General features: G+C 41.5%; 1 protein-coding gene across 1 annotated transcript in view; it reads right to left on the reverse strand.

Annotated features, from left to right (window-relative positions):
• The window catches only part of BTK (Bruton tyrosine kinase), a 28,187-nt gene extending 4,272 nt beyond the window's left edge, over positions 1–23,915 (reverse strand). The window contains exons 1-15 of the mRNA XM_006210269.3: positions 23,785–23,915; positions 15,689–15,855; positions 15,053–15,151; positions 13,124–13,192; positions 11,549–11,630; positions 5,961–6,089; positions 5,581–5,648; positions 4,570–4,757; positions 4,079–4,141; positions 3,430–3,484; positions 3,069–3,148; positions 2,763–2,890; positions 1,874–1,948; positions 1,200–1,371; positions 462–678 (exon numbers count right to left, since the gene is read on the reverse strand). Coding sequence (XP_006210331.1) covers positions 462–678; positions 1,200–1,371; positions 1,874–1,948; positions 2,763–2,890; positions 3,069–3,148; positions 3,430–3,484; positions 4,079–4,141; positions 4,570–4,757; positions 5,581–5,648; positions 5,961–6,089; positions 11,549–11,630; positions 13,124–13,192; positions 15,053–15,151; positions 15,689–15,829 — 1,566 coding nt within the window. The 5' untranslated portion in view covers positions 15,830–15,855; positions 23,785–23,915. The remainder of the gene's footprint in view (positions 1–461; positions 679–1,199; positions 1,372–1,873; positions 1,949–2,762; positions 2,891–3,068; positions 3,149–3,429; positions 3,485–4,078; positions 4,142–4,569; positions 4,758–5,580; positions 5,649–5,960; positions 6,090–11,548; positions 11,631–13,123; positions 13,193–15,052; positions 15,152–15,688; positions 15,856–23,784) is intronic.
• Between the last annotated feature and the right edge of the window lie 1,206 nt (positions 23,916–25,121).

The raw sequence follows: 25,121 nt of genomic DNA on the forward strand, positions 1-25,121 counted from the left end.
AGATGGTCTAGATTTTCAAGAGAAGCTGTAAATTCATTTTTTAAAAATGTGAAATGTTTCTTTTTAAGTGTTTGCTAAATAACATTAAAAAAAAAACCCAAATGCACCAACAGGCCCTCAGTTTGTGACTCTGATGTAACCAAATGATGGTTCTGTGCCAGGAGCAGTCCCATTGGCACCCAGGGCTGCCCTTCTGCTCCTGAAGGACCCCAGAATTTCCTTGTCATGGTAGGGGTCTGGGGATGAGTGCTCTGGCTCCCACCATGGCAGAACTTGTGGTGTTGAGGCTGGAGATCCTTGACTGGCTGTCCACTGGGGCAGAGGCTCACCAAACTTGGAGTGTTTTCTAGATGAAGCTGAAATGATGGCTCCAGCAACCCTCCTCATCCATGCGTGATATGTCTTCTGCAACTTCCACCCCCTCAGCCCTTGGACCCAGGCCAATCCTTCTGAGGTCCTACCAGGTCTCGGTGGAGGAACTGCTTTGACTCCAGGTATTCCATGGCTTCACAGACATCCTTGCACATCTCCAGCAGCTGCTGAGTCTGGAAGCGGTGGCGCATCTCCCTCAGGTAGTTCAGGAGGCAGCCATTGGCCATGTATTCAGTGATGATGAAGATGGGGCGCTGTTTGGTGCAGACGCCGTACAACTGAACCAGCTTCTCATGGGAAAGATTCCTATAGGAGAGGCAATGAACCAGTCCTCCCTTTCTGGCTCTGCATGCTAGTCAGAAAGAGGCTGGGGAGGAAAGGAGTTGGCCTGGGAGTAGAGTGTCAGATAAGGTACAATCGTAACAAGTTGACTTTCCTCCTTCCCACCCTAAACTCCAAAAGTGCCTAATATGTGAGGGCAATCCAGGATTTGAAGCCCATCAATAGAACAGGAAGCAAGCCTAGGACTGAATGAACATGACAGCTACATCGGAATCACTCTTCCTTTTGAAAGTCTCACTTTCTACATTTACCCCCAAATGCTACTGAGGCAGTACTCACCCATGATCAATACTATTCTCAACCAATATCTAAGACACAGAAATGATTACCTTAGCAGTTTGGACTCCCACCAGTCAAAGGTTGACCTCAGGCCCTGGTCCCAAATCTCTCTTATTGCAAATCACCTTAAACCACAGTGGGAAACATCCTGATAATTCCTAGACTCCAGCAACTGGATTGAGAGTTGAGTTTGGACTGTAACTCACATCATGACTTTGGCTTCTTCAATGAACTCATCCTCGGACATGGAGCCTTCTTTGATCATCTTGATGGCCACATCATACTGGCCTCTCCATTTTCCATACTTCACCACGCCAAATTGTCCAGTTCCTAGCTCCTTCAAGAAGGTCAGGTCCTTTGGATCAATTTCCCATGATCCTATAACAACAAAGACTTGATGTGATTCTTTGGGAGTCATGTATGTATAATTCCTACAATAGATAAGAATCCCTACTGCAGGTAGAAATAGGCAAGCAGAAAATGGAAATTCTCAGGAATACTAATCCGTCTTTACTCAGGTAAATCTTAGGGCCGGGGGTTACTGGTTGGAGGAATCTGAGAATTTTAGGTGGAAGTCAGCCATAAAGCAAGAAGATAAACTAGAAAGCCTTTTAAAATCCCTTTATGATGATTATGTTGTTATTTTAACCACACTTAAAAAAAAAAAATCCCTTTATGAACCTATATTGCAGTCCCAGTAGGAGCCACCAGAGGGAGAAAAATCACTGAATAACTTCTTTAGCTGTCTTAACTTTCCTTGGGGCAGCTGGGGCAGAAGAGTGTACTGTAAGGACACTGAGAGGCAAGGTCTGATTGGGTTTGCCAAACATAGTCCTTGAAGCTGGCCAGCCTACCCTACCCTAGAGAAATAAGCAGTTACCGTAGCCCAGGCCTGCAGTGGAAGGCGCGTTCTTGTTTTGTTGGGACACTGGATATTTGAGCCTAGAGATGAGTCCTGAAACATACAAAGAGGGTCATGATGCTAGTGCAGCACAGGGGAGTGAGATGCCTCACACACCCTTACTTACATCCTCACACTTCCAATGTTGATCTTTCCAGTACATTGTGTATCCCAGAAGATCTCCACAAACCCAAGTTTTTCTGGAAGTTTCTCCTCTCACAAACATTTGTTAGGGACAAAAAAGAATGCTAACTGAAATATACTCCCCAACTAAACGTATCCCCAAGTCCCAGCCCAGGCTTAGCTCACATCCTGCTTCTGCTTTTGATACTGAAAAGTGTAATTGGGACTCCATAAAATAACAGCCTTGACACTGCCTTGCCTGGAGACAGTGGACAGCAGCAAGCCTTCTTGATGAAGCTTTTCCCATGTATTCATGCTGTCACCAGTCTCCTAGTTTTTAGAATGTCTGCACTGCTTAGAAACTCTCTTCTTATGTTTTTGAACCTGTATATTCTTTGAGGACGAGGACCTCAACTAATAATTTTCCCATGCTACTCCTCTAGTATCAAAGAAATTGCTTATTACACACCAAGAACTCAGCGGATACTGCTGATTGATTAATTACTGGTCTTTTCTATGTATTTCCTTAGAACTGAGCATCAATCACCAAATAAGTCAGTCCCTACTGGGTGTAAGGTCTGCCTTTGACCACCTCTTTACTTGATCGCTACCAAGCATCGCATGGGTTTATTTCACAGCTAATTCCCACTACCCTGTGAGGCATATTCTTCATGTCACCACTTTGTCCTGAATTGCTTCTCCAGGTACTTGTCACACCCTTCTTTCCTGGTGCCCTGATACTTACCAGCAGAGTTATGCTGATGGTAGTTAATGAGCTCAGGGATGGTGCTGAAAAGGTGCTTCTCAGCCAGGTAATACTGGCTCTGAGGTGTAGAACACACAACATAATGGCGTATCACCCCTTGAGGTTCCCTGAAGAAATAGATGCTGAGTCAGCAACTTGGGAACAAGGGTCCAAAGGTCCCATGGAGTGAAGTGGGACAAGTTTTGAGTTTAAAGGACAGAGGAAGTGGGAGGAGCACTCCATTAAGGAGCTGTTGTGTGTGCATCCCTGTCCTTTGTACCAAGGCCTTGAAATAGTAGCACTCACCCTGCAGATTTGGCAAACACAGAAACAGTATACTTTCCAGCTTTGCTGGAGTCTCTGACAATGAAGCCTCCTTCTTTCCCCTGAAACAATGAAAAAGAAGCTGACTGTCAGGAGGAAGTGGTGCTCACACCTGCATCCCACCTGCTCAAACCAGAGAGAAAATAGAAGCCCTGATTTCACTGTCAAGTTCCATGTTTGAGTTACAGCCTCACTACTTTTGACACTGAAAATTATAATTGGGACCCTATAATATGATGGCCCTGACACTGCCTTGCCTGGAGGTGGAGGACAGCAGCAAGCCCTCAATTCAGGATCCTTGTTGTGGAAGAAAAATGCCATTTGCTTGTGTTTGCACACTTACCTCTTGCTTTAGCAGTTGCTCAGCTTGACTCCGAGTCATGTGTTTGGAATACCACCTGTAAAGAGAGAGGGCTTGCATGGCTCCTAGGCCATAGTGTAAGCAGCTCAGAGACTAGAGTGCCCTCTGCAGCTCATTCATGTCAGTGAGTCAGTCAATTCACCCAATCCCTATTTACTGAGTGCCTATCGGGTGCATAGCACACTGCATCCCTTTCCTAAAGCCCGCTTAGCACTGAAGGTTCATGGGGATGGAGAGTAGAGGGCAAAGACAGGTGGCAGAAGTTTGCAGGGAAAGGATCAGAGACAGGGCCTTCAAGGACAACCTAATTCCATGATTAGGTAGAAAGGACAACTGCGTAAGTTTGATATTTTCACACTTTCAGATGTTTACCATCAGATTGCCAATTCTTTCTGATTGTGGTTCTTCTGGATTTGGGGGGCATAGTGACCTCTCCAGCTCTCACAAACAGAGGGTGTTTGAGTGAAGGCAAGACATAGGCACTAACTTGGGGTGGTGGCATCATTTGACCAATATGACACTGATTTTAGTAAGTATCTTGAAATAAAAAATTTGTTGAAGGTATAAAAAATTTTATACTATGTTTAGTTCCTCTGGGAAGATTGTGTGCTGGGCACGTAAGCATACTCACTCATACATTTCTATGGAGTCTTCTGCTTCAGTTACATAGTTACTAGGGATGTAGCCTTCCTGCCTGTAGAGGAGACAACATGGCAGATCATCCAGCACTCCCCATCCTGGGGCAGAGAGAGATTTGGATACCCTGTATCCCTGGGCTCAGAATCAATCTCAAATGGAAGTATATAAACCATGCCCCTCCCTCAAAGAGGATCATGTTGCTGATGCATGGGCTAGGCCAGTGAAGTGTGTAGCTTCTTCACACTGCACATACGGCATTGATAATATGTGTACGACAACATGTGAGCCAGACTCTACAGGCTCAGAGAGGTGATCACCCGTAGGACTGCACTCCAGGAAGTACTCGGAGGGAGACTATATTCACCTTGGTGTGGAAGAACAATTTCTGATCAGGATACAGAGTAGGCGAATTAGGCTGCAGCATTTTGCATGTGTATAGAGTGGCGGGGCGTGCAGGCTCAGGAAGGGCAGGTGTGGACTCACCCATTTTTATCCCGGGCTCGCCACCATGGTAAGTTGCTCTCCTCCAGAATAAAATACTCATCGCCCTTCCGAAGCTGTAGATCATTTGCATTCATTGGCGTGTAATCATAAAGCGCTACAACCTTTTTCAGCTCACTTGTCGAGGCGGATGCTGCTGTTGGCTCAGGGGGCAGTGGCTTTTTTAAGATCTGTGTAGTTAAGAGAGAAAAAGTAGGGAGATTTGGCTAGATATCAAGCAGTCTCCTATTCTCCCCCAACTTTCTGGCTTACTAGAGACACCATTCTAACCCAAATCAGGCAAAATAAAATGTTTATTAAGCATTCATTCAACAACCACTTTTAAACATCATCCAGGTGCTCTCAGCCTGGAATGCACATGAGAACCATCTAGAGGGCAGCTAACAATCCTGACAAACAGGCAGTTTTGAAGACTATGTCAAAAATCTCTGGGGGTCGGACCCAGGCGTCAGTATTTTTAAACCTTCCTGGCCAAAAAGCATGTATGGCCATAATTAGGAAAGCTTCTTGGCACTAAATGAGTACATGGATCTACTAAATGTCTCTGAACCTTGTTTTCTTTGTTTATGCAATGAGCATAATAATTCCTGCCCTGTTTATTTACAATATATGAGAAAGGGCTTTCTAGATCTCAAAAAGTAACCCCCCAAAATCAAGGTGTAAAGTTATATATTAGAGGTAAAATCAAGATATTGGGTATATGGGTATTCGCTGTTAAAATTTTTCAACTTCATGTTTGAAAATATTTTTCATTAAAAAATCAGACTTGTTTTAAACAGGTAATTGGATTACACATTTGCCAAGAGCTTCTTAATAGCCCTCTATCTTTCCCCTAAAGAGGAAGTCCTAATTAGAAGGAAAAATCCCCTGTCTCAGCAAGAATACCAATTTATACTGCCAAATTCCAGAGGAATTCTAAGACTGTGGTCTGTTTTCAGGGTGTGACTATAAGCTTCTATTTAAGCAGTAGCAGCACCCAGTTTCCATGTATACCTGGTCCTCCTCAGGTGTGGGAGGAAGAGGCTTTTTAGTCTTTCGGTGTGAACTCCCAGGTTTTAAGCCTGCAAAGTAAGAAACCAGTGATGATACAGAATGCATCTTCAGAAAGGGTCCAGGGATGGGTTTGGTCAGGAACTTTGCTCTTGTACACAGTGACTTTAGGTAAGTTAGGAAAAGTCTGGATAGATACAGCCCACTGCCAGGTCGCCCAGCTAGGAGAGCAGAACAACAGCTGGATTTTGACTCCCGCTAATCCCCTCTCCCAGGCCCCTTTGAACACTGACCAAAATGTACAAACCTGGGTTTGACAGACCTCTGAGAAAGTGATGAATAGAGTCAAAGAAGGGACAAATTATATTAATGAGATCTCTTACTTCCATTCCTGTTCTCCAAAATTTGACAACCCATAGCATTTTTGGCTGTCTGAGAGCAGCAGAGATACTGCCCATCAATCCAGAAGCAAGGGTGGTATTTCTGTACCAGATCACTGTTGTACCGGATTACTGTAACAGGAGAGAAGAGAGAGAGAGATCATATCTGACATGTGGAGGAATCCACCATAGGCATGTTTTCTTCTTTGAGTTAAGTGGTGAGCTTCAAACAACTGCCCCTTCCTCAGCCACCCTGAAGGGAAGCAGACAGACACAGGACCATTTGGCTCACATGCTTGGCCCCAGCGTTCCTGTGCAGTTCTCTTCAGTGGTCTGTCATGATGACTATCTCTCAACGAACGACCAGCGTGATAAGAATATCTGTTGTCTCCAGAGCCCCAGCACAAAAATATGTTATCTATGGTTTCCTGGTAGCCATTGCAATCTTCCTATAAGGCAGGTGTCAATTATACTGGTCTTTTCCAGATAAGGGAAACAATGTGCCCAAGCCAGAGACTCTCATTTCAGCTGTCAATATACCAATGTCCCAGCTCTTTGAGTGATCTCTTAGAGTTGTTTGCCTTAGTGAGAACCTTTGCTTCAGGCTTTTTGTGTTCATAGAATAGTCAACGGAGCAGAGCTCAGTATCAAATGAAGGTGATTCTGCCTCTAGAATAAACTTGGTTCTAGTCTTCTGAGGGCCCAGAGGTGGGTTAAGCTCATTGCAGGAGATAAACACAGCAGTTCCATTTCCCTCACAGGGTTGCAAAAAGATCTCCCAGGATAGAGAATAGAGTGGTTTGCAGATAGGAAGAGTCAGTATTACGGTTTTTAACACAATGACACTGTAAGAATTTTAACTTGAAGTCCATTAGACAACTCATCCTGGGATCACGTTGCCGGATAACAGAAGCAAAGACAACTGAAATAACTGACAATAGCTAGCATTGGGATAAAGACCGAGGCTAGTCTAAGAATATGCATATTTGAGGACATACAGATTTCAGCATTTAATGCTAAAAGGAAGCCCTGCATAACTCCTTTTAAAAGATAAAAACAAAAACAAAATCTTCCTCTGTAGAGATCAACTTAAGTCCTTAAGACCTTGCTAGTCACACTTCACTCACTTAAGACTTTGGGGGAGGCCTAGGAGCTACTGGTGGCGAGGTGTATTTTACAAGCAAATGAACAAAAAGTGCTGTCTTTTCTTTTAAAGTGCTATCGTGATGCTGTTCTAAACATGGATTTGGGTGGTGGGAACTGTTCAGATGGGATGCAGGTTTATAAGGGGCTACAGTCTGTTGAGAATTTTAAAACAATAGAAAAACCAACCAAAGTCTGTCTGACTTTTGTTATTACCAGGCAGTGGCAATTCTGAGCAGTGCTCCAGATACTCCTCCCAGCCAGGACTGATTGCTCCCACCCTCTGCCCTTCCCCCACCCCCATGCCATTACTCTTCACCCAAGGATTTGAAGATCATCAGGTGCAGGTCTGAGCACCAGTAAACATGTCAAGAATTCTTAGAATTCTTAATCAACAACTAGCTGCTCTGATAAGCTATGCTAATATGCTATGAGAGGACATAGGCCTTCCTGTCCTCCCCACCTCCAGCACATTCATTAAGAACCCACCCTACATTCCCAAATAATGTGTGCTTCTTAAGAGGTCTCTCAAACATGACCCCCCTTCTTTAGTTGGTTAATGCAGAGCTGGTATTTTCAGCAAATTAGGAGAGAATTGCAAAAGCAGAGTGTCTGTTATGGACTGAATGTGTCCCTCCCCCCACCAAATTCAGGATGAAGCCCCCCAGAGTAATGATATTAGGAGATGGGGCATTAGGGAGGTAACTGGATCATGAGAGTGAAGCCCTCATAATGGGATTAGTGCCCTTATAAGAAAAGACTGCTATGTGAGAACAGTGAGAAAGTGACAGGTCTGCAAGCCAGGTAGAGTTCTCACCAGGAACTAAATTGGCCAACATCTTCATCTTGGACCTTCCAGAATCACTAGAAGTAAATGTTTGTTGTTTAAGCCATCTGGTCTGTGATATTTTGTTAGGCAGCCCAAACTGATTATGACAGTGTCCAAGTGGGAGGGCTAGAGGAAGACTGCTTACTTCAGCAATGTGTGGGGCCAGCCCTGTCTGGGAGGCATTAATGGTTGGTGCACATTCCAAGTACTTGATAGACTGGTCTCTCATGTTCATATTTACTAGGGTAATGACTAAAATTCTATTTCAGGCATGAATGAATTATTCCTCCCCACATATGTCATTGGAGTTTAACCAGTGACACTTTTATTCATTTTGGTGAAGTTAGGTCATTTGCTTATTTTTGAAGTTGCAGTTAAGATAGGCTCTATTGGGCTTGAGCAAACAAAGATTCTTGAATGGATGTAGACAAATATCTGGGGTGCTGTAACATTAAAGTGCCCACTGCCACATTCAAGGAAATAGAAGGAGAGAGCCTGTGGCTAAGCCCTCGGGTATACAACCTTTGCATGGAAAGTACCACTGAAAAAAAATGGAAGTTTGATATGAGGTACCCCAGGCCCTACTTTTTAAATTGGGGTATAACTTACGTATAATAAAGTGTGCAATCTAAGGTAGCCAGCTAGCCACATTTGTCTATAACCATTTAACCACCACTCAGATCCAGCACTTCAGAAGGCTCCCTCATGCCCCTTCACAGCCAATACCACTGCAGAGATAGCCAGTATTCCAGTGAGGTCCCCTTCTCATGTGAGTGATTTCCAGTTGGTGCATTTTACCCCAGAGTGGGATAACTTATCACTAGAGTGGGATTTTTATGGCTTTAGAGTATCTCACTGTTGGTATTGCCAGCACCTGGGCTGTTATAGGATCATTAGGATTTGCACCTAAATCTCCCAGCAACTGTGATATTTGTTGCAAAATGCCTAATTCTGAGCTTGTCAGCCCAAGCAGATTCCACAAGACATACACCCAAGTCTGGAATAACTATGGGGGAGGGAGTGCCTTCCATAAAACACAAAGGGAGAGAAGGCAAAATTGCAACTTACTTGCACTAAAGACCCAACTGAAGTGGTGGTAGTTTCTGTTGTTTTGGCTTTATTTTTACTATTGTAACTTTACTTACCTAATACACTTTTATAGCAGTGCATAATCAATGTAGTAAGGTTAACATCTGAGTCAATAAACCAAGTTTACAAGCTGGATATTCTTATCCTCGGTCATTACTTATACCTTGAAGATAGTGGACACCCAATAAATATTTGTTGGGCTAATTTACAAACTGGTTTTGAAATTAGCATTTGAAGTGTTATGGGAGTTACTAACTTGTACATGCCACTTTTCACTCCTTTTGTTTCCCCTCAGCTGGTATGTACCACCTTTCCCTGTCTCCAAACTAAATCCTAGCTCTCCATCAATGTGGAGCACAAGTTGATAGTGGTGGTTTACTCTTGTGGAAAAGTCAATTAACAACCACTTATCGGCCCTTTCTGTGTGCAAGACACTGTATGAGGCACTGTGGAGAGAACTAAATAAGTACAAATATATATGCCTCCTGGAGCTCCAGCTCAGCCTCTGCATATATTTCTTTGCCTTGGAAGTAGCATCTTGGTCCAGAGCAGAGACTATGGAGCCTGAGTTCAAAGCTTGACTCTGCTACTTACTGAGTACCTTTGGGCCAGTTACTTAGCCTCTCTACATCTCAGTTTTCTCATTTGTAAAATGGGGATGATGAAAATTACTGCCTGACTTGGTTGATATGAAGAAGAAATGAGTTAATATATGTAAAGAACTTAGAGGAGATTTTGGATCATAATAAGCACTAGTGAAGTGTTTGCTTGTTTTGTAACCTCAGGGCTAAAGCAGACCTCTTACTTCAAAACATGGCAAGTACTGGAATGTGTGGTGCAAGATATCACCTATTTGTAATTTCAACGTGGACTTTCTCTAGAATATCTTGCAACAAGGTACAGGTTCAATTTCTGGTCTTAAGAACCAAGCAACATAAAACTATGTAATAACCTTAGACTTTGGAGCCTAACAGATCTAGGGATGTGGTAAGAACCCAGGCTCCACCACTCACTAGCTGTGTGCCCTTGAGTAACTTACTTAATCTCGTTGAGCCTCAGTTCCCTCATCTCTAAATACATACTTCATAAACTTATTGTGAGGTTTAAATGAGCTAGTACATTTGAAGCACTCAGAACAGAGCCTGGTACAGAGTAAGTGCTCATTAAGTGTTACTACTGTTTTTAGCCCAAGATTGCTGAGAATTAAATGAGATAATAAATATAAGGTATCTAGCTCAATATCTGTCACATAGCAAGAATTCAATAAATGATTCTTCTCTTCCTTTCTCCTCTCCTCTTTCAGCTTGAAAGATTCGAAGATTTTTATTTTGGCCAATCAGACTTGCATTCAGGGAGTGAATAAAGCTGGTATAGTCAGCCACCGAATATCAGAATATAAATGTTTATTAAGACAAAGAGCTGTCATGCAATAACCCAACCATGCCGTTATCAGTCTGCCATCCTTCCTGTTTCTCTAGGCAGCCTTTCCTGATGTCAACTCAACCAGTTAATCTCTCAGTCACTTGACATGTGGCTATATATACACACAAATATGTGTGCATGCATCCTGTGCTGCAGCATTTACAGTTGAGTTTATCTACGGACACTGTACGGTCTATGTGAAATGCTGAACTATGTTCAAGTTGAGGTCCTCACAAAGCAAGGAACATGAAATAGTTCCTTGGATAATATTTATCCACAATGAAGAGATGTACAGTGCTTTCTTGTACAATGCTTTACGGTTTTCCATGTGCTTTCACATACATTACCTCATTTGATCCTTAGGACAACCCTGGAGGTATGTACTGTAGGCATCATTATTATTCTTTCAGAAGAAGAACCTGAGCCTCAAAGAAGCTTGTTGGCCTACTTACCAGAGGTCACCCAGTTTATTAGTGGTAGAAGAGGGCTTGGAACCAGTTCTTTACTCTGATCCCAAGCACTCTCATAATGATTTATTTAATTTAGGGGAACCAGATATTTCATACCTAGGATTCAAAATATTGAAATAACCATTGAATACCATACCACTCCAACCTTGTAATTGGTGTAAAGAATGGGACTTTTTTTTTAATAAATAGGGAACTGGAGGGGCCTACAATTGCAAAATTGCACTGTAGAGATAGTGGTAGAACTGGGTTCAAACTCCTAGTCTGGCACATGATCTTTTATTCATAGTATGGAATATTAAACTCAATTGTATTACTAATATGGAAGAAAATGGAATATTTCTTGCCCCTCCCAGTTCTCTCTCCTCCTTCCTCTCTCCCTCCTTCCCTTCTCCCTTTCTTCTTTCTTTCACCTCCCTCCTTCCATCCATTCTTTGTTCCTCTCTCCCTTCCTCCCTCTTTCCCTTTCTCCTTCCCTCCCTGCCCTTCTCTCTTTCCCTTTCTTTCTTTCATTTCTTTTCTTTCTTTCCCACTTTTTTCTCTCTCTTTCCTCCCTCTCTGCCAATTTCTCTCTTTCCTTCCTCCCTTTCTTCCTTTCCTTCTTTCTTTGGAAACTAGTTTATTTTCCAAATAATTCTCACCATTTTTGAGCTGGTGAATCCAACGCTTCCTCAGTTCTTCAGTTGGGGAGAAGACATAGAGAGGCCCTTCGTCATATACAACCTGAGGCAATGGACACACAGACTTCAGCAGTTAGGAGTCAGAGAAAAGTATGAAGACCTTGAAGGAACTAACATTAAGCTACAACTTTGTATATTGATAGCAGAAAACAAACAAACAAACAAAAAGGAATGATCTTCAGTGAGCAGTGGGGCTGGGGTCATGTGAACCATCTGAAGAATTCCTGAAGAATTTATAACCAGGGATGTAGGACTTAGAAAATCTTAGATTTTTAAAATACTCTAGGTCCTCTTGACTTGTGTTTCAATTCGTGTGTAAACTTAGTTCGTAATCTTCAGCCTTTGGTGGAAACAGTTTTGTGTTTATTCAGTGAAGGATATTTTATGATCTTATTAAACCTTAAGTTTGTATAGAGGATAATTGAAATAATGATTTATGTAACAAGTCTTGAATAGGACACGTGGATTATACACTTCATCAATATGGAGCAAAATTTTAACTCATGGATCATTTCCCCCTCACACTGTCTAGTGGCCTCCCTTTGCCAACATTAGCCAAAATAAACCAAGTTTGGAACTACTTCAAAAAGAGTGAAGTATATATTAAGCATTATCATCAAATCAATCAGTATTTTTTGAACACCACATGTGTACAATGCATTGTACTAGGTGTGATGGAGATGTACAAAACATATAAGATGTGGTTCCAACCCTCACAGGCTTAATAAACATCACATAATGGATTCTAAAATCAAATGTAAATTAATTTTGAATTATCTGCTGTTTAGCATTATGCACTAGCCCAGCCAAACAACATCAACTTGTTGAAAGACAATGGTGGTAAAAACTATGTCTAAAACACCCCTCCTTCACAGGTTTTATAAACTTTGATACAGTTAGGGACATGAACAGGATCCTTTTACATTTTTCTTTTTGCTTGTTGGTCTTACTGTGCTCATAAATCCATGACAGAAAGCCCCCTCCCCTGAGACTTTCCACTTCCTTTTCTGGCTTTCACTGTTGCAGAGGCTGCTATATTCATGAAATGTGGCCTACAGAGTTCTCAGGACATAAGCAAACCAAACTGAAGTTCAAATCTGAAGCTCTTGTTCTCCCTTATGGCTTACGTTTCATCAACCAAACAGATGTCTGTGTGGTTCTTCAATTATTCCAGACTAGAATAGAATTTAAGTTTATGTGTAAGTCTAATAAGTCTTCCCCATAGTGAACTTCCTAATACTACTCCTTCCCTCCCCTTTTCTGTCTTTTCACCCCACATGACCACCGTTAGACAGATAGGCAGAACCAGAAGGAAGTGAAATGTTCACTCAACAAACAGAGCATCTTTCTCAATGCATTTACCATAGACAAGACACACTGTAATAGAATTAGTGCCATTATGGATTCTCTTTGAGGTGTAGAGACTAAAAGAAACTATGTTTGATTGGAAAATAGAAAAGCAAACACTCTCAACCCATGCCAGCCCTAACAATTATGTTATAGATAACTTTGAGAACTACTGAGAAAACACCTTACCTGGAAGGGATAAGGGAACCTTTCAATAATTGAAATCTGCTCCATTTCACCAGACTCTTCACCCCTTCTCTGCAATGAAAGAAGAAATCATAGTTATTGGTTGATGCGATTCTCTTCTGGATTTCCCTGGGTGCTGGGAATCATTTGCAGTGGCTCCAGAAGGTTCTCCTGCACAGACAATGCTAATCTTTAGATATTGCTTCCTGTATCCCAGTAGGGACACACATCCATAGAATCTTACACATACTTGTTCAAAAAACCCCTCAGACATCGCAAATTACTGAGGAAAGGGAGGTTACTCAATAAATGGTGCTGAAATAAACATCTAACCACTAATATTGTCAAGGGTGGGAGTGGGTGGGTAGTTACGGTAGCTATTTCACGTCACACACCCAAATAAATTGTGGATGGATTCAAGACCTTTTTATTTTAAAGAAAAATGAAGCTATGAATAATAGAAAAAAACTGTAAGTGATTATATAATTTTGTGACAGACAAAGTCTTTCCAAGACCCTAGAACCATAAAGAAAAAGATGAACTAATTTGACAACATAGGCTTTAAAACCTAGTATGGTTAAAAAAAACACCATAAACAAAATTCAAAGATAAATGAAAAACTGTGAAAATATTTTAACATATATTATAAAGTAAATATATCTAGATCTCTTTAAAAGTTCTAGGAATAATGTAAAAATTTCAATAGAAAAATGGGCCAAAAACTTAACAAGTAATTCACAAATGGAAAAATATAAATGAGCTGCAGATGTATAACTGTTCAACCTTATGAGTAGCAAAAAATTTGCAAAATAAGTCGGCAATAAAATACATTTTTCTTCACTTTTAAATTAATAAGTATTTAAAATATCTGGTGTTGAAAAGAATGTACAGAAATACTCTCATGCACAGCTTGTAGGAGTGGATGATATTCAAATTCTACTTCTACAAAATAAAACAATAAAAATAGAAAAATAACTAAGCGCACAGATTTGATAAAGAAAACAACAAAAATTACTCCTAGGAAGTTATTATAAGGAAAAGAATAAAGATGTATGCAAAGATGTTCCTATCAACATAGTTTATGATATCAAATCACTGCAGACAGATGTGTTGATAGGAGATTGGTTAAACAAATTACAATATATCCATGATAGGGAATACTATACAGTCATCAAAATCATATTATTAAAGAGTATCAATTGTCATGGGGAAATTTTTTCATATATTGTTAAATTGAAAACATAGGTGGCAAAGCAAGATGTGGAGTATGATTCACTGTTTTAAATATGTAATATATATATTAGTGTGAGTGTATGTGTCGTTAATGGAGAAAAAAATCTGTTAAGTCCATACACTAACATATTAATAGTTGTTTTTGCTGGATAATGGGATTATGCATGATTTCATCTTCTTTTTTGGGCTTTTTTGTATTTTCCACAGTTTCTATGATAAATACACATTACTCTTGTCATCAGGGAAAAATGACATTAAAAAAAATCAGCTATGAAGTCAGTAGATGTTATGCCCTGGAGAGGCTCTTGGAAATGAGAGAAGAAACAGTGAACTATTAAAGAATCTCATGACTCAGAACCCCAGGGTTCTAGATTTCAGACTAACTCAGGCCTGTAAATCTGATCCTGGTGACTGAGGGAGTAAAACTGATCAATTTAGATCTGATCAATCTAAAAACTTGATATGATATAATCTGAAAATTGGTATTACAAGTTTTCCAGGTTAAGTGAATTTTTCTGCATTTGGACAAAAAATGCTGAGTCTCAGTATTACCAATATGTGGCAGAATGAAGAATCTATAAGGGAGCTTTACTGTGTTCCACACTGCACAGCATCACCGTTTATTTATAGAGAATTGAAGTGTTCCAAGTTTCTTAACTGCCCCCACCCAGCCCTGGCTCTGACAACAGCTCTTCTTACCGGAATCTGTCTTTCAGGGGGAGGATTTTTTTCAGGAACCACAGTTTCCACGCAGGTGATCTTCTCAACATCTATTGAACCCTTCTTACTGCCTCTTCTCTGAGAAAGACAGTGAGGAAGAAAATGGAGAAAGATTAAGAGCTATTAAGCAACCAGATGATTAGATTTCGTTATCTAACTTTGTGAGATGACACCCATGCTCTATAGCAGGACCTATCGTTTTGAAACAAACAAACAAACAAACAAAAACCCAAACAACTTCCAGATCTATCGATCTAACCATTTTTGACTACCAGATGGAGGGAAAATACTATAGAAGAGTGAATGATTGTGTTTTTTATCATAAAAAATAAGGAAGCAATTTCCAAGTCTTGGATTTCATGCTTATCCATCATTTAATGAGTACTCACCAACTGCAAGAATCCGTAGTAAGATTTCCTCCATGGCTTCCTAGCACCTTTGAATTTTTGCTCCTGTATGACTAGCTAGTTCTAGACTAGGAAATATTTTGGTGAGTTTGAAGTGTACTTGGGTCCCTTCTACCTCCTTCTTCCAACCAGAAAGGGTCTACCTCCTCCCCAAGGCAGATCTGAGGCCAGGTCTTTAAAACGCAGGTTTCACCACAAAGAAACTTACCCCACGTTCAAAGTCATACTCATAGTAGGAAAGTTTTTGCACGGTCAAGAGAAAGAGGCGCTTCTTGAAGTTTAAAGGTGAGGTTTTCTTCTTCTGCTGGGATCGCTTCAGAAAGATGCTCTCCAGTATCACTGCAGCCATAACTTCTTTCCGGAGCTCACTGTGTGCTGTTGACAATGAAAGTTCTCGAGGACCCAGCACTCCTGGGTTGATCCCCATCCCTCCTGGTTCCCCCTCAGCCTAGCCACCTAGTTTCAGATGGAATAGAAACGTTCCAATCTAAAAAAGAACCTTCTTCTTACCTTGATGCCCCCCTTCCACAGCCCCTATCTCTGCCAGTTTTCAGGTATAATAGATGCACATTGAATTGGGGGGTGGTTAGTTCTACATTGTGAGTTCACATAAATTGGATTCTTGTATAGGCAATGGAATGCTATGGATATCAAGTGATACTGACCCTTGTGCTTGGTAATGTCTAGAGGCAGCTTTACACTAACCATCTTTTTATGATACAGGCAGAATCTGTGAACAGCAAAAGTCTCTGTGCTGCTGTTGACCCTGATATCCCCAGAAGGGATAATGCAGGTGCCAGAACTCCACTGAGGCAGATATTGGACTTTCAGTTCCCAGTGTCCTAGACAGTAAGTGTAATTTTTCATACATTGTCTCACTGGGGTCTATAGCCAAGGGGTCTAATAAGGATACGGAGGCTGCACCTGCAGTTATGGACATCTACTAACTGCCACCCAACTGATTTTGCCCATCACCCTCTGGCTGAGCTACAAAGGATAGAAGCTTGTTCTAAAATTGAAAAACAATTTTTGAGAGGCAGCCATTTTTGTTTTATGGCTTTTCCTTTCCTTTTTGCTTAGATTAGTTTTTTTGGACAGCATCACGCAAAAGTGATGCAACTGTCTTACTCTTACAGATGCCATCTCTGATCATTTATGAAAAGTAACTTGTTTAGCCTCTCCAAACTTACAGTACTCCAGAAAGATTCAGTTTAGGTAACAGAAATACAGAAAGACAAATTTACAAAAAGTCACCACTGTTTTTTTATTCATACAAAACACACCTCATATCAGTTATTCACTTAAATGCACAATCTTATATTACTAATCCCATACCTTCATTAGAAAGATAAAGTGAAAATATAAATACTGCCCACAAAAATGGAAAACTAAAAGAATACTAAAAAAAAAAATCACTAGTCCCTTCCCCCTCAAGTTTTGCTAGAGGCGGGTTTTTTTCCTGAAGCGGAGTAGGGTTGTTTATTATTATTTTTAACTAAACTCCTTATGCTTTTGGTGGCACCAACGAAGCAGAATAAATAGCTCTGCAGTTTTTTCTACTTGTCAAGCATAGGTTATTGCTCACACCAGGAAAGCAAGGGAATGGTTTTTATTGAAGCCTGAGGTTATTTTGCTCTTTCCTGTGGTGTAGAAGATTCTATTATCATACTGGGGAGACAAAAATAGGTTAAAGGAACACCAGGGATGTTCAGAATGATTGCTTTGCTACATATCCACCATGTGGATGCCACTGTTTTCTGGTGGTGGATTAGTTTAATGTTTTGTAAATGATCTTTTGAGAAAAATTGGGCAAAGGAGCAAACCTTTCACCACACTCTGCCACACGGCTCTCTTCCCTGACTCCCCGGTTTAAATGGTCTCTCACAGGAGTGACAAATTGGTAAGAGTCTACAACCAACTAGAGTCCTATCTAACATTCAGATTCAGCTCAAACCCCAAAGAGATTTCTTTTAACATGAAGATTTTTCATTTACTCAGAAGTAGCGGTAACCAAGTAATAATAGTCTATTCTCAGGAACTGCCAACTCATCAAGATCCCTGTACTAATATCCCATTTGTTCCTAAGGTGAGTTCCAATTAAGCACCTTCACAATCAAAGACTCAACTTACAGAAGACAAAATAAAACCCTAAAGAAGCTGAGTAGCATGACCAGTAAATTGGATCAGAAGCATCCCAACAATCCATGTCCAGTTGTGCTTTTTTAGATAAGTAAAGCGCAGCCATCATTTTACCTTTACTTTTGTTGCAAACTCTTGGCGGATACACTCCCCACTCAGATCCAGCATCTGCTTCAGGCTTGGCTTCTGCTCTTATTTCCTATGAGACAGGTCCTTCTGGAAGCTGCCTCTGTTCTTTTTCTTTTTTAGAACAAATCCAGTTTGTCAAGAGGAAGCCTTCCTCTCTTTCAAGTGTCTGTGTTGGGGTAAGGTTTAGTGCTGGTCTAATTATGAGGAAGTAAGTAAGCCTCTCACTAGCCATCGCCCCTCTGAGCAAGGGGTGAAATATCCTCTACCTCTAGATCTTGGAGCTGGAGGACTACTGGGAGTTCCATGGTCTGGTTGCTCCCTCTTTGATTGCTTTGCCTCTATTCCTTGTGATCCATTCCAGACACACAGCCTGAAAATGTGGTAGTTCTTCCTTGGTCATCACTGGTCCATCCACCACTAATGTGAAAGGAGAGGCATCTGTCTGTATGTCTTTCTGAAAGTTGGGTAGAGGGTAGTTGCAGCTTCTTTGGGTACTTGTGGAAGGTCCTAATTTTTTTTCTAACAATTTCAGCAGCCCAGAGAGTCAATTCAACCACAAAAGATGCATGGGGAGGGCTGACCCTGCACCTCACTCAAGTGGTGGGGGTGGGGGTGGAAACGGAAGTGACATGAATGTTAAACACACACACACACTTCATATAAGGAAAGAGGAGGAGAAAAAAAGAGTAGAAACACTCACAAAGCTCTTCATTTACAATATAGAGTTCCAGTGTTATAATGTTCTCTAGGATTTTAAACTACAAATGCAAAGATTTTCACACGGCCACCTCTGCAGCCTCCCAGCTCCCTGTGGTGCAGTAGAATTCCAAAAGAGAATGTTTATTAGTATGAGTTCAGTCATTTTACAAACTGCACTATGCCAAAGAACTAATATAAATAGCACTTGCAAAATCAGTGAACTAAACCACCTTTGGTTCCTATCTTTGCTCATGCTAAGATCGAACACTATTAGGGACGACAACAGAGCAAAAATCAGAAAATGACACAGCCTATCTATAACTGGGAAGGGTCCAGAAGATGCTAGTTAGAAATACTCAGTCATAGTTCAAATAACTACTTAGCTTAAATATCCAATAAGCAGGGATCTCTGTTCATTTCTCCTCTAAAGCATTATTTAATTGCCCAGGAAAATTCTGGCTGTTCCCTTTTCTCCCCAGGGGAATGGGAGGGCATTCTTGTTTTTATCAGTGCACTCCATCCATCAGGCATTTTATATGCATTATTTCATTTATTCCCCCCAAAAAGCAGATGAGGAAAGTGAGATTCATGGAGGTTATGTGACTTGCCCAACCTCATCCATCTGTGACTCCACAGCCCTTGCTGTTTCTGTTGTACCTCATTGCCTCCCAGAGGGATTTATTATTTTTTTGCCTTTAGTGAAGTGTGATGCCATCCACCTCAGCATGCCGTCATTCCCCATGGCTATCATCAAAGAGCAGTTGGGACAGACCCCTCTCCATCTACTAAGAACATTTGGCAAAGGAGGAAACAGTGGTAAGTACAGGATAAGTAAGAGAGAATTCATGTTCCAGGGGCACTTTTCTCTGCAATATTCCTCTAGGCTGGAAAGGATGATCTGTCCTTGTCAACTGACAATTTTACTTTTTCCCACAGGAGGACTCTTCTCAGTCCCACCAGGTTTTCTTACATTTTCCTTCAAATCCTCTACAAGGAGATCTTGTTTAACTGGTGAATGCCTAGAGTCACTGGCTGTTTTTCTCCTCAGGATTTTTCATTATTAATGGGATAAAAGCATAAGTTTTAGGTGAAACATCCACTCTCTATTCTAGTGTTGTTATTGCTTACTGTGCATATAAAACTTTGGTTGAATGTACTTTCTTTTACATTATGAAATACTGCAAATAGGCAGAAAGTGCAGAGAATAACATTACTCTCATGTACTCACCATTTAGCTCCATAGAATCCTAATATTGTGCCATATTGTTTCTGGTAGTTTTTTTTTTAATAAATACAGTCAAAACTCCCTTGTGTACTCCTCTACAATTTTATCCCCTCCGTCCGTAGAGGTTACCAATATCTGGAATTTGGCATTTATCATTCCTAGGCATGTTTTTACATTACTACATATGTAAGTACAAAAATATATTTAGTATTGGTTTGCATGTCTCACTTTTTAATATAAGTGGTACATACTCTTCAGCAACTTGATTTTTTTCTCAATGTAACGTTTTATGATTTATTTATCTTGGTAGCTCTAGTTCATACATTTCATTCATTTTTATATGCATCAAGTATTCTATATGATGAATGCATCACAATTTTTTATCCATTCTCCTACTGATGGATATTTAGGTTGTTTGTTTTCAATTATAAATAAGACAACCATGAATATTTGTATCATGTGATCATAGTTTTCCACTCTCAGAATGAATTCTCAGCTACTTAGACAAAGTGGCAAACCCAGGTCCAGCTTTTGTGTTGGATGATGCACTTCATGTTACCCCTTGTTCCCTTTTTAGCCTTATCTTCCTGAGGCTTTACTATGAAATCTGGCAGCATTATCAATGGTCTCTAATTAGACTAGAGTATAACTGATAGGATAAATTCTCTTCCCAGTCCCAAGAATCATCTCTCAGATTTTGATTGAGACTCTGATTGAAAATTCTCCAGTCTTGGAACCAGAAGAGAAGTCTTCTTTAAAATATCATAACCATAGCAACAAAGAGCTATAATTACTCTTGTTAAATTCCCAAGAAGCTCTGTTGAGGCCCTTATGAAACCTAATTATTTGATGATAAGCTTCATGGTCAGTGCTATAGGTGATCACATTTGTGAAGATTTCCAGCCAAAATCAGTTGTCTGGTTGCTAGCTAACCAGAGAAATTCTCATCTGCTCTAGTCATTTCTAAGGAGCCTCAGCACTCTGGTTCATCTTCATCATTTTATATTGTTAACATTTTACAGTTTTCTTCTGTGGTTTTAGAAACTTCTGAATCTGTGGTTCGTTATCTCTTTTGCCCTGCACTAGAGACAACAGATTCTCATCAAGTAATGATGAAAGGAGAGCCAAACAGCCAATCTGCAAGTTTACACTCAGCATCAGACTGGTGGTGATACTTTCAGCATTGTCCCTCTGGCCCTGAGGGTGACTGCTGGGGTGTCTTTCACTCTGGACTTGTGTGCCCCTTTGGCCTTTTTCAGTTTAGTTTTTGTTTTCCCTGGTTTAAACATTTTATTTATTTTCCTTCAATATCACTATAACACATGTTCATTATAGAAAATATTTTAGGCACAGGGGTGTTAAAAAGAAAATATCAATTATAAGCTCATTATCCAGAGGCATTAATATTTAGGCATATTTCCTTCCATTATTTTTCTCTGCATTTTTTCTTATCATATTTGAGATCATATTGCACATACTATTTGTAGTTTATTTTTCTTAACATTATCAATCTAAGTATCCATTTATCCATCCACCCAACATACATTTCCCCCCAAATATCTAAAGTTCTTGTTTATTCCTGATTATTTTCCCATGATATTAGAATCTCTATATAAACACTATTTGCCAACTCAAAAAGTATGTACATTTTGCATTTTGAAAAATAGTGACAAAATAGTTTCCAGAAACACTGTAACCAGTTTTCACTCCAAATGGCAGTTTTTGAAAGCCTGCTTTCCCCACACCTTTGTCTCTTTTCTGCTCCATTTCTAATCAGCTTTTTTTTACTCTGTTTTTATTGCAGGAGAATCTGTAGGGGTGAGCTAATAGACTCTAGTTCATTTTGATTTCCAGGAGCCAAGATAGTGAGATGAGCTTCTCCTTGTAGTTCAGCTGAGGTTAACCCGAAGGGCATATGGCGATGGCTCTCCGAGAGTGAGGAGGAAAGCCTGAGATTAAGGCTTTTGTGTTTCAAATATTCTCCCAACACCCTCAGGCCCAGCACATGAGCCTCCATAGAAACTGAAAGTCACACGTGGCCCATTTGTTTCAGGGTCCTCAGAGGAGTTCTCTCTCCCCCTCCCCTGATGGCTCTATTTGCATAACCAGGCAGCTTTGGAGTGAATTAGGTCAAGGTCTGTCTCTAGCTTGTTGAGCACCGCCTCACTGAAAATTGTGGCTCTCCCTTATTCCCAGGAGCTAGCCATCAGTTATCTGCATGCTATCATTGGGCAAAAAGCAGCAGATAGCTGATGACTCTTTGGAGAACACCCAAACTGGTTTTCAAAAGCCATATCTTCTCTTTATACCTAAATCACTTCCTGGTATGGGTCTAGTCCCCAGAAAGGAAACTCTCTATAGGAAATTTGCTCGAATGGAAATAGTAAATCATAGTGATGTTAATTTAAAATTACACCAAGACCCTAGAAGCAGATGGAAAGTTGCACTAGTTCTCACTATAAGGAGTTTACAAAGGATTCTAAACAAACACATCACTAGCCAGAAGCAACAGAAATTTGGACTTTAACACAAGCAGATAGTTTAAATAGTCTGAATATAAAAGGGGTCAAAATAGGTAGGGCTAACCCTAAGGGATCATGTTTCAGTAGAACGCTTTAGATTATTTAGGGTATTTGCATCTTGTGGCTTATTTGGAAGGTGACACTTTATCAAATAACTGAGGTTCCAAGAGGCTGTAGCACCCTAGGTTTAGGGGGCTTGGCAGGCAAAATGAGGGAAGGAGCAGAACTAGCACACAGCTAACAGCACAGAGGACAGCCCCTGACCTGTACACACCCCTGCCTCTGGGCTTTGCTGCTTCCCTGCCTCTGGAAACGAAACAGCACGAGATAGAGACTTTGAGCTTGGAGAGCTGGGTGGTCGGGAAACTGGAGTGGAATTACATTTGGAGGTTCAGCAGCTCATCCAAGGAAGTCTTGGTCAGGGCCAGCAATCCCTTTTATTCTAAATGCTACACTATTTGTTCTAGGCAGGCCGTCTGGGGACACTGGCAGGTCTCAGGCCGAAGAAAAAGAAGAGCAAACACTGAGATAGGAGCACGTACTATTGCTGGGCCCTATTTTACCTGCTTTACATAGCTTAACACGCTTAAAGCTCACAATTCTATGGGGAAGGCATCAGGCAAGTAGGGGAAAGGGAAAAGGGAAAACAGCAGGGTAAGAGAGGGGCAAGAATTCAGTGCAGTTCCACAAATATTTATTAAGTGCTGACTCTTTTCCAGGAGTGGTAATGGACAAAATAAAGGAAGGGATAAAGAAGAGGGGATACAGGTAGAGAAAGGAGGAGGACGGGAAGGAGAAGGGGAGGAGGATGGAGAAGAGGAGAGGAAAGGAGAGCAGAAAATGATGAAGAGCAGAGAAAAGAGAGCTGTGCACATGGCAGGCATTGGTGATAGGAAAAAGCTTCCCCACGACCTCAGGGGTTGGCCACACCATCTGGGCTGAGGCTGAGGCTGCTTTCCTCTGGCCCCGTCTCTTACCCACTGTTACCACGAGGTTGGTGCACACAGTCCTTCCAACAAGCCAGCTCTGATCCCAGCACCAGTGGCCCGATGCGGCCGGAGGCAGGTGGCTTTACACCCTAGTTTAGCCAGTGCTTTTCCTCAGCTTACAGAGGTCAAAGGCCTATTGTGGCATGTGACCTTTCACCACTTTTTCAGACAATCTACCTCTTAAAATTTCTTCTTCTAAGTGTCTCATTGACACAAGCACCCATTTGGAGGCTTCCAGCAATATTTGATCAAACAGCTTATTTTTATCCTGGCTTTTTTTGCTGCTGGTAATGTTACCTTTCTGCCAAGTTTTTCCAAGGTGCCTCTTTTCAACATTTGCTACTTGTTTAGATGGCCACCTCATGTCACTTTTTTCTTTTCTTATTGCCCCCCACAACGCTCCTGAGAAAGGACCCTTACAGCCCCCTCTGATCATCGGAAGGGACTGCCAGGGCCTTGTGCTGATGACACTCCCACCCTCCGCCAGCCTCCTACGCCAGCAAGACTATATGGCACCAGCCATGCTGTCTCTCTGGCCTTCAAGGGTACCACTGAAGGTACTAGCAGCTGCTGCCCAGCCCTTGCCATGCCCCAGACCCACCTCAGTCCTGACTTTAATGCAGGTAGCTTCCCAGATGCATTGAGATGCCAGGACTTTGAAGGTGGGACTCGATCTCAGAAGACACTGGCCCTGGAGACATATTCTTACAGTCCAGAGAGGAAGGACAGTCTGAGCAAACCCCACCCTTTCACAGCCACTCAGTTCCCTTTTTTTGTTTCCTGACTTAAACCAATGTCTTTTTTTTCTTCTTCTCTGCAGCATGGTATCTGGTTCCCTGCTGCTGTCCCTATTCTGCCCCCCGCCCCCCAGCTGTCCCCGCCCTTCATTTGCTTGGGACCTCTGACACTGCTATCTTGAGTCTGCTCTGAAAGAACCCTTCTCAACATTACTGGGGCCACTGAAACTCGAGGCAGGGCTGGATTGAGCCGACAGGTCCTCAGGCCGACCTCCCTGAGGTGAAGGGATGACTTCGCTAAAGGACTGTGGGGGTGGTCAGCACAGGGAGTGGAGACAGACAGAAAAGAGGAGAAATGCAGACCTGTGGAGACAAAACAAAGGGACTGAGGAGGAAGGGCGTCTTTAGTGTCTCATGTCCTCTAAGGCAGAGACTCAAAGCCACACAGTTAAACTTGATGGTGAAGGATGGCTCATGCTCGCAAAGGGACCCCAAAGTATAGATCCTGATAGAGGTAGAGACAAGACTTCCCCCTGCTGAGTCATTTTCTAAGAAAGCACTTTTTTCCTGCAGATAAAAATGTCCGAATGTAAGCCCACACACCGCCTTGTGCCCTTCCTATTTTCTGTAGATGTTGATTTTCTCCATTTTAGATTCAGCCTCAGGGATTAACTCTTAGTTTACACTTTTCTCTTTAATCCTGTAAAGCAATAAATCAGGCTAGATGTCTTACTTGAAGGCTGAATGTTTCCTCAGCCACCTCCTAGCCTATGTTCTAGCAACAAACTTCTGGAGGATTCTCCTAGGAAATGCAGGCAGTACTGGCCGTAGATTGGGATGGTGGCAGAGCCTCTGGTGACTGAGCTGCATGTCGATCTTGACACCTCAAGCACTGCCATATTGACTTGCCTCAGGCGCTGTGCCCTAATGTAGAAACATCATAAATCCCACTAGCAGGAGTCCGTCAGAATTTTTAAGGGAACAGGACTTAAAAAAAGTATTTGTAGGATAGTAGAATAGTTAACCAGCACATCTGCACAAGATAAAGGAGAAGCAAGTGTTACATGATTTCCCTATTTTATTGACAGTTTATATCTTTTCACTAGTCACCCCTGAAGAGCTGCTCCAGTTGCCTGCCTGAAAGTTGGTCACAGACATTGGCCTTCCCTCCCCTTTTCTTCAGTCAGATGCTATGTGTTGT

The sequence above is a fragment of the Vicugna pacos genome, chromosome X (assembly GCF_048564905.1).
Source record: "Vicugna pacos chromosome X, VicPac4, whole genome shotgun sequence".
Taxonomy (NCBI): domain Eukaryota; kingdom Metazoa; phylum Chordata; class Mammalia; order Artiodactyla; family Camelidae; genus Vicugna; species Vicugna pacos.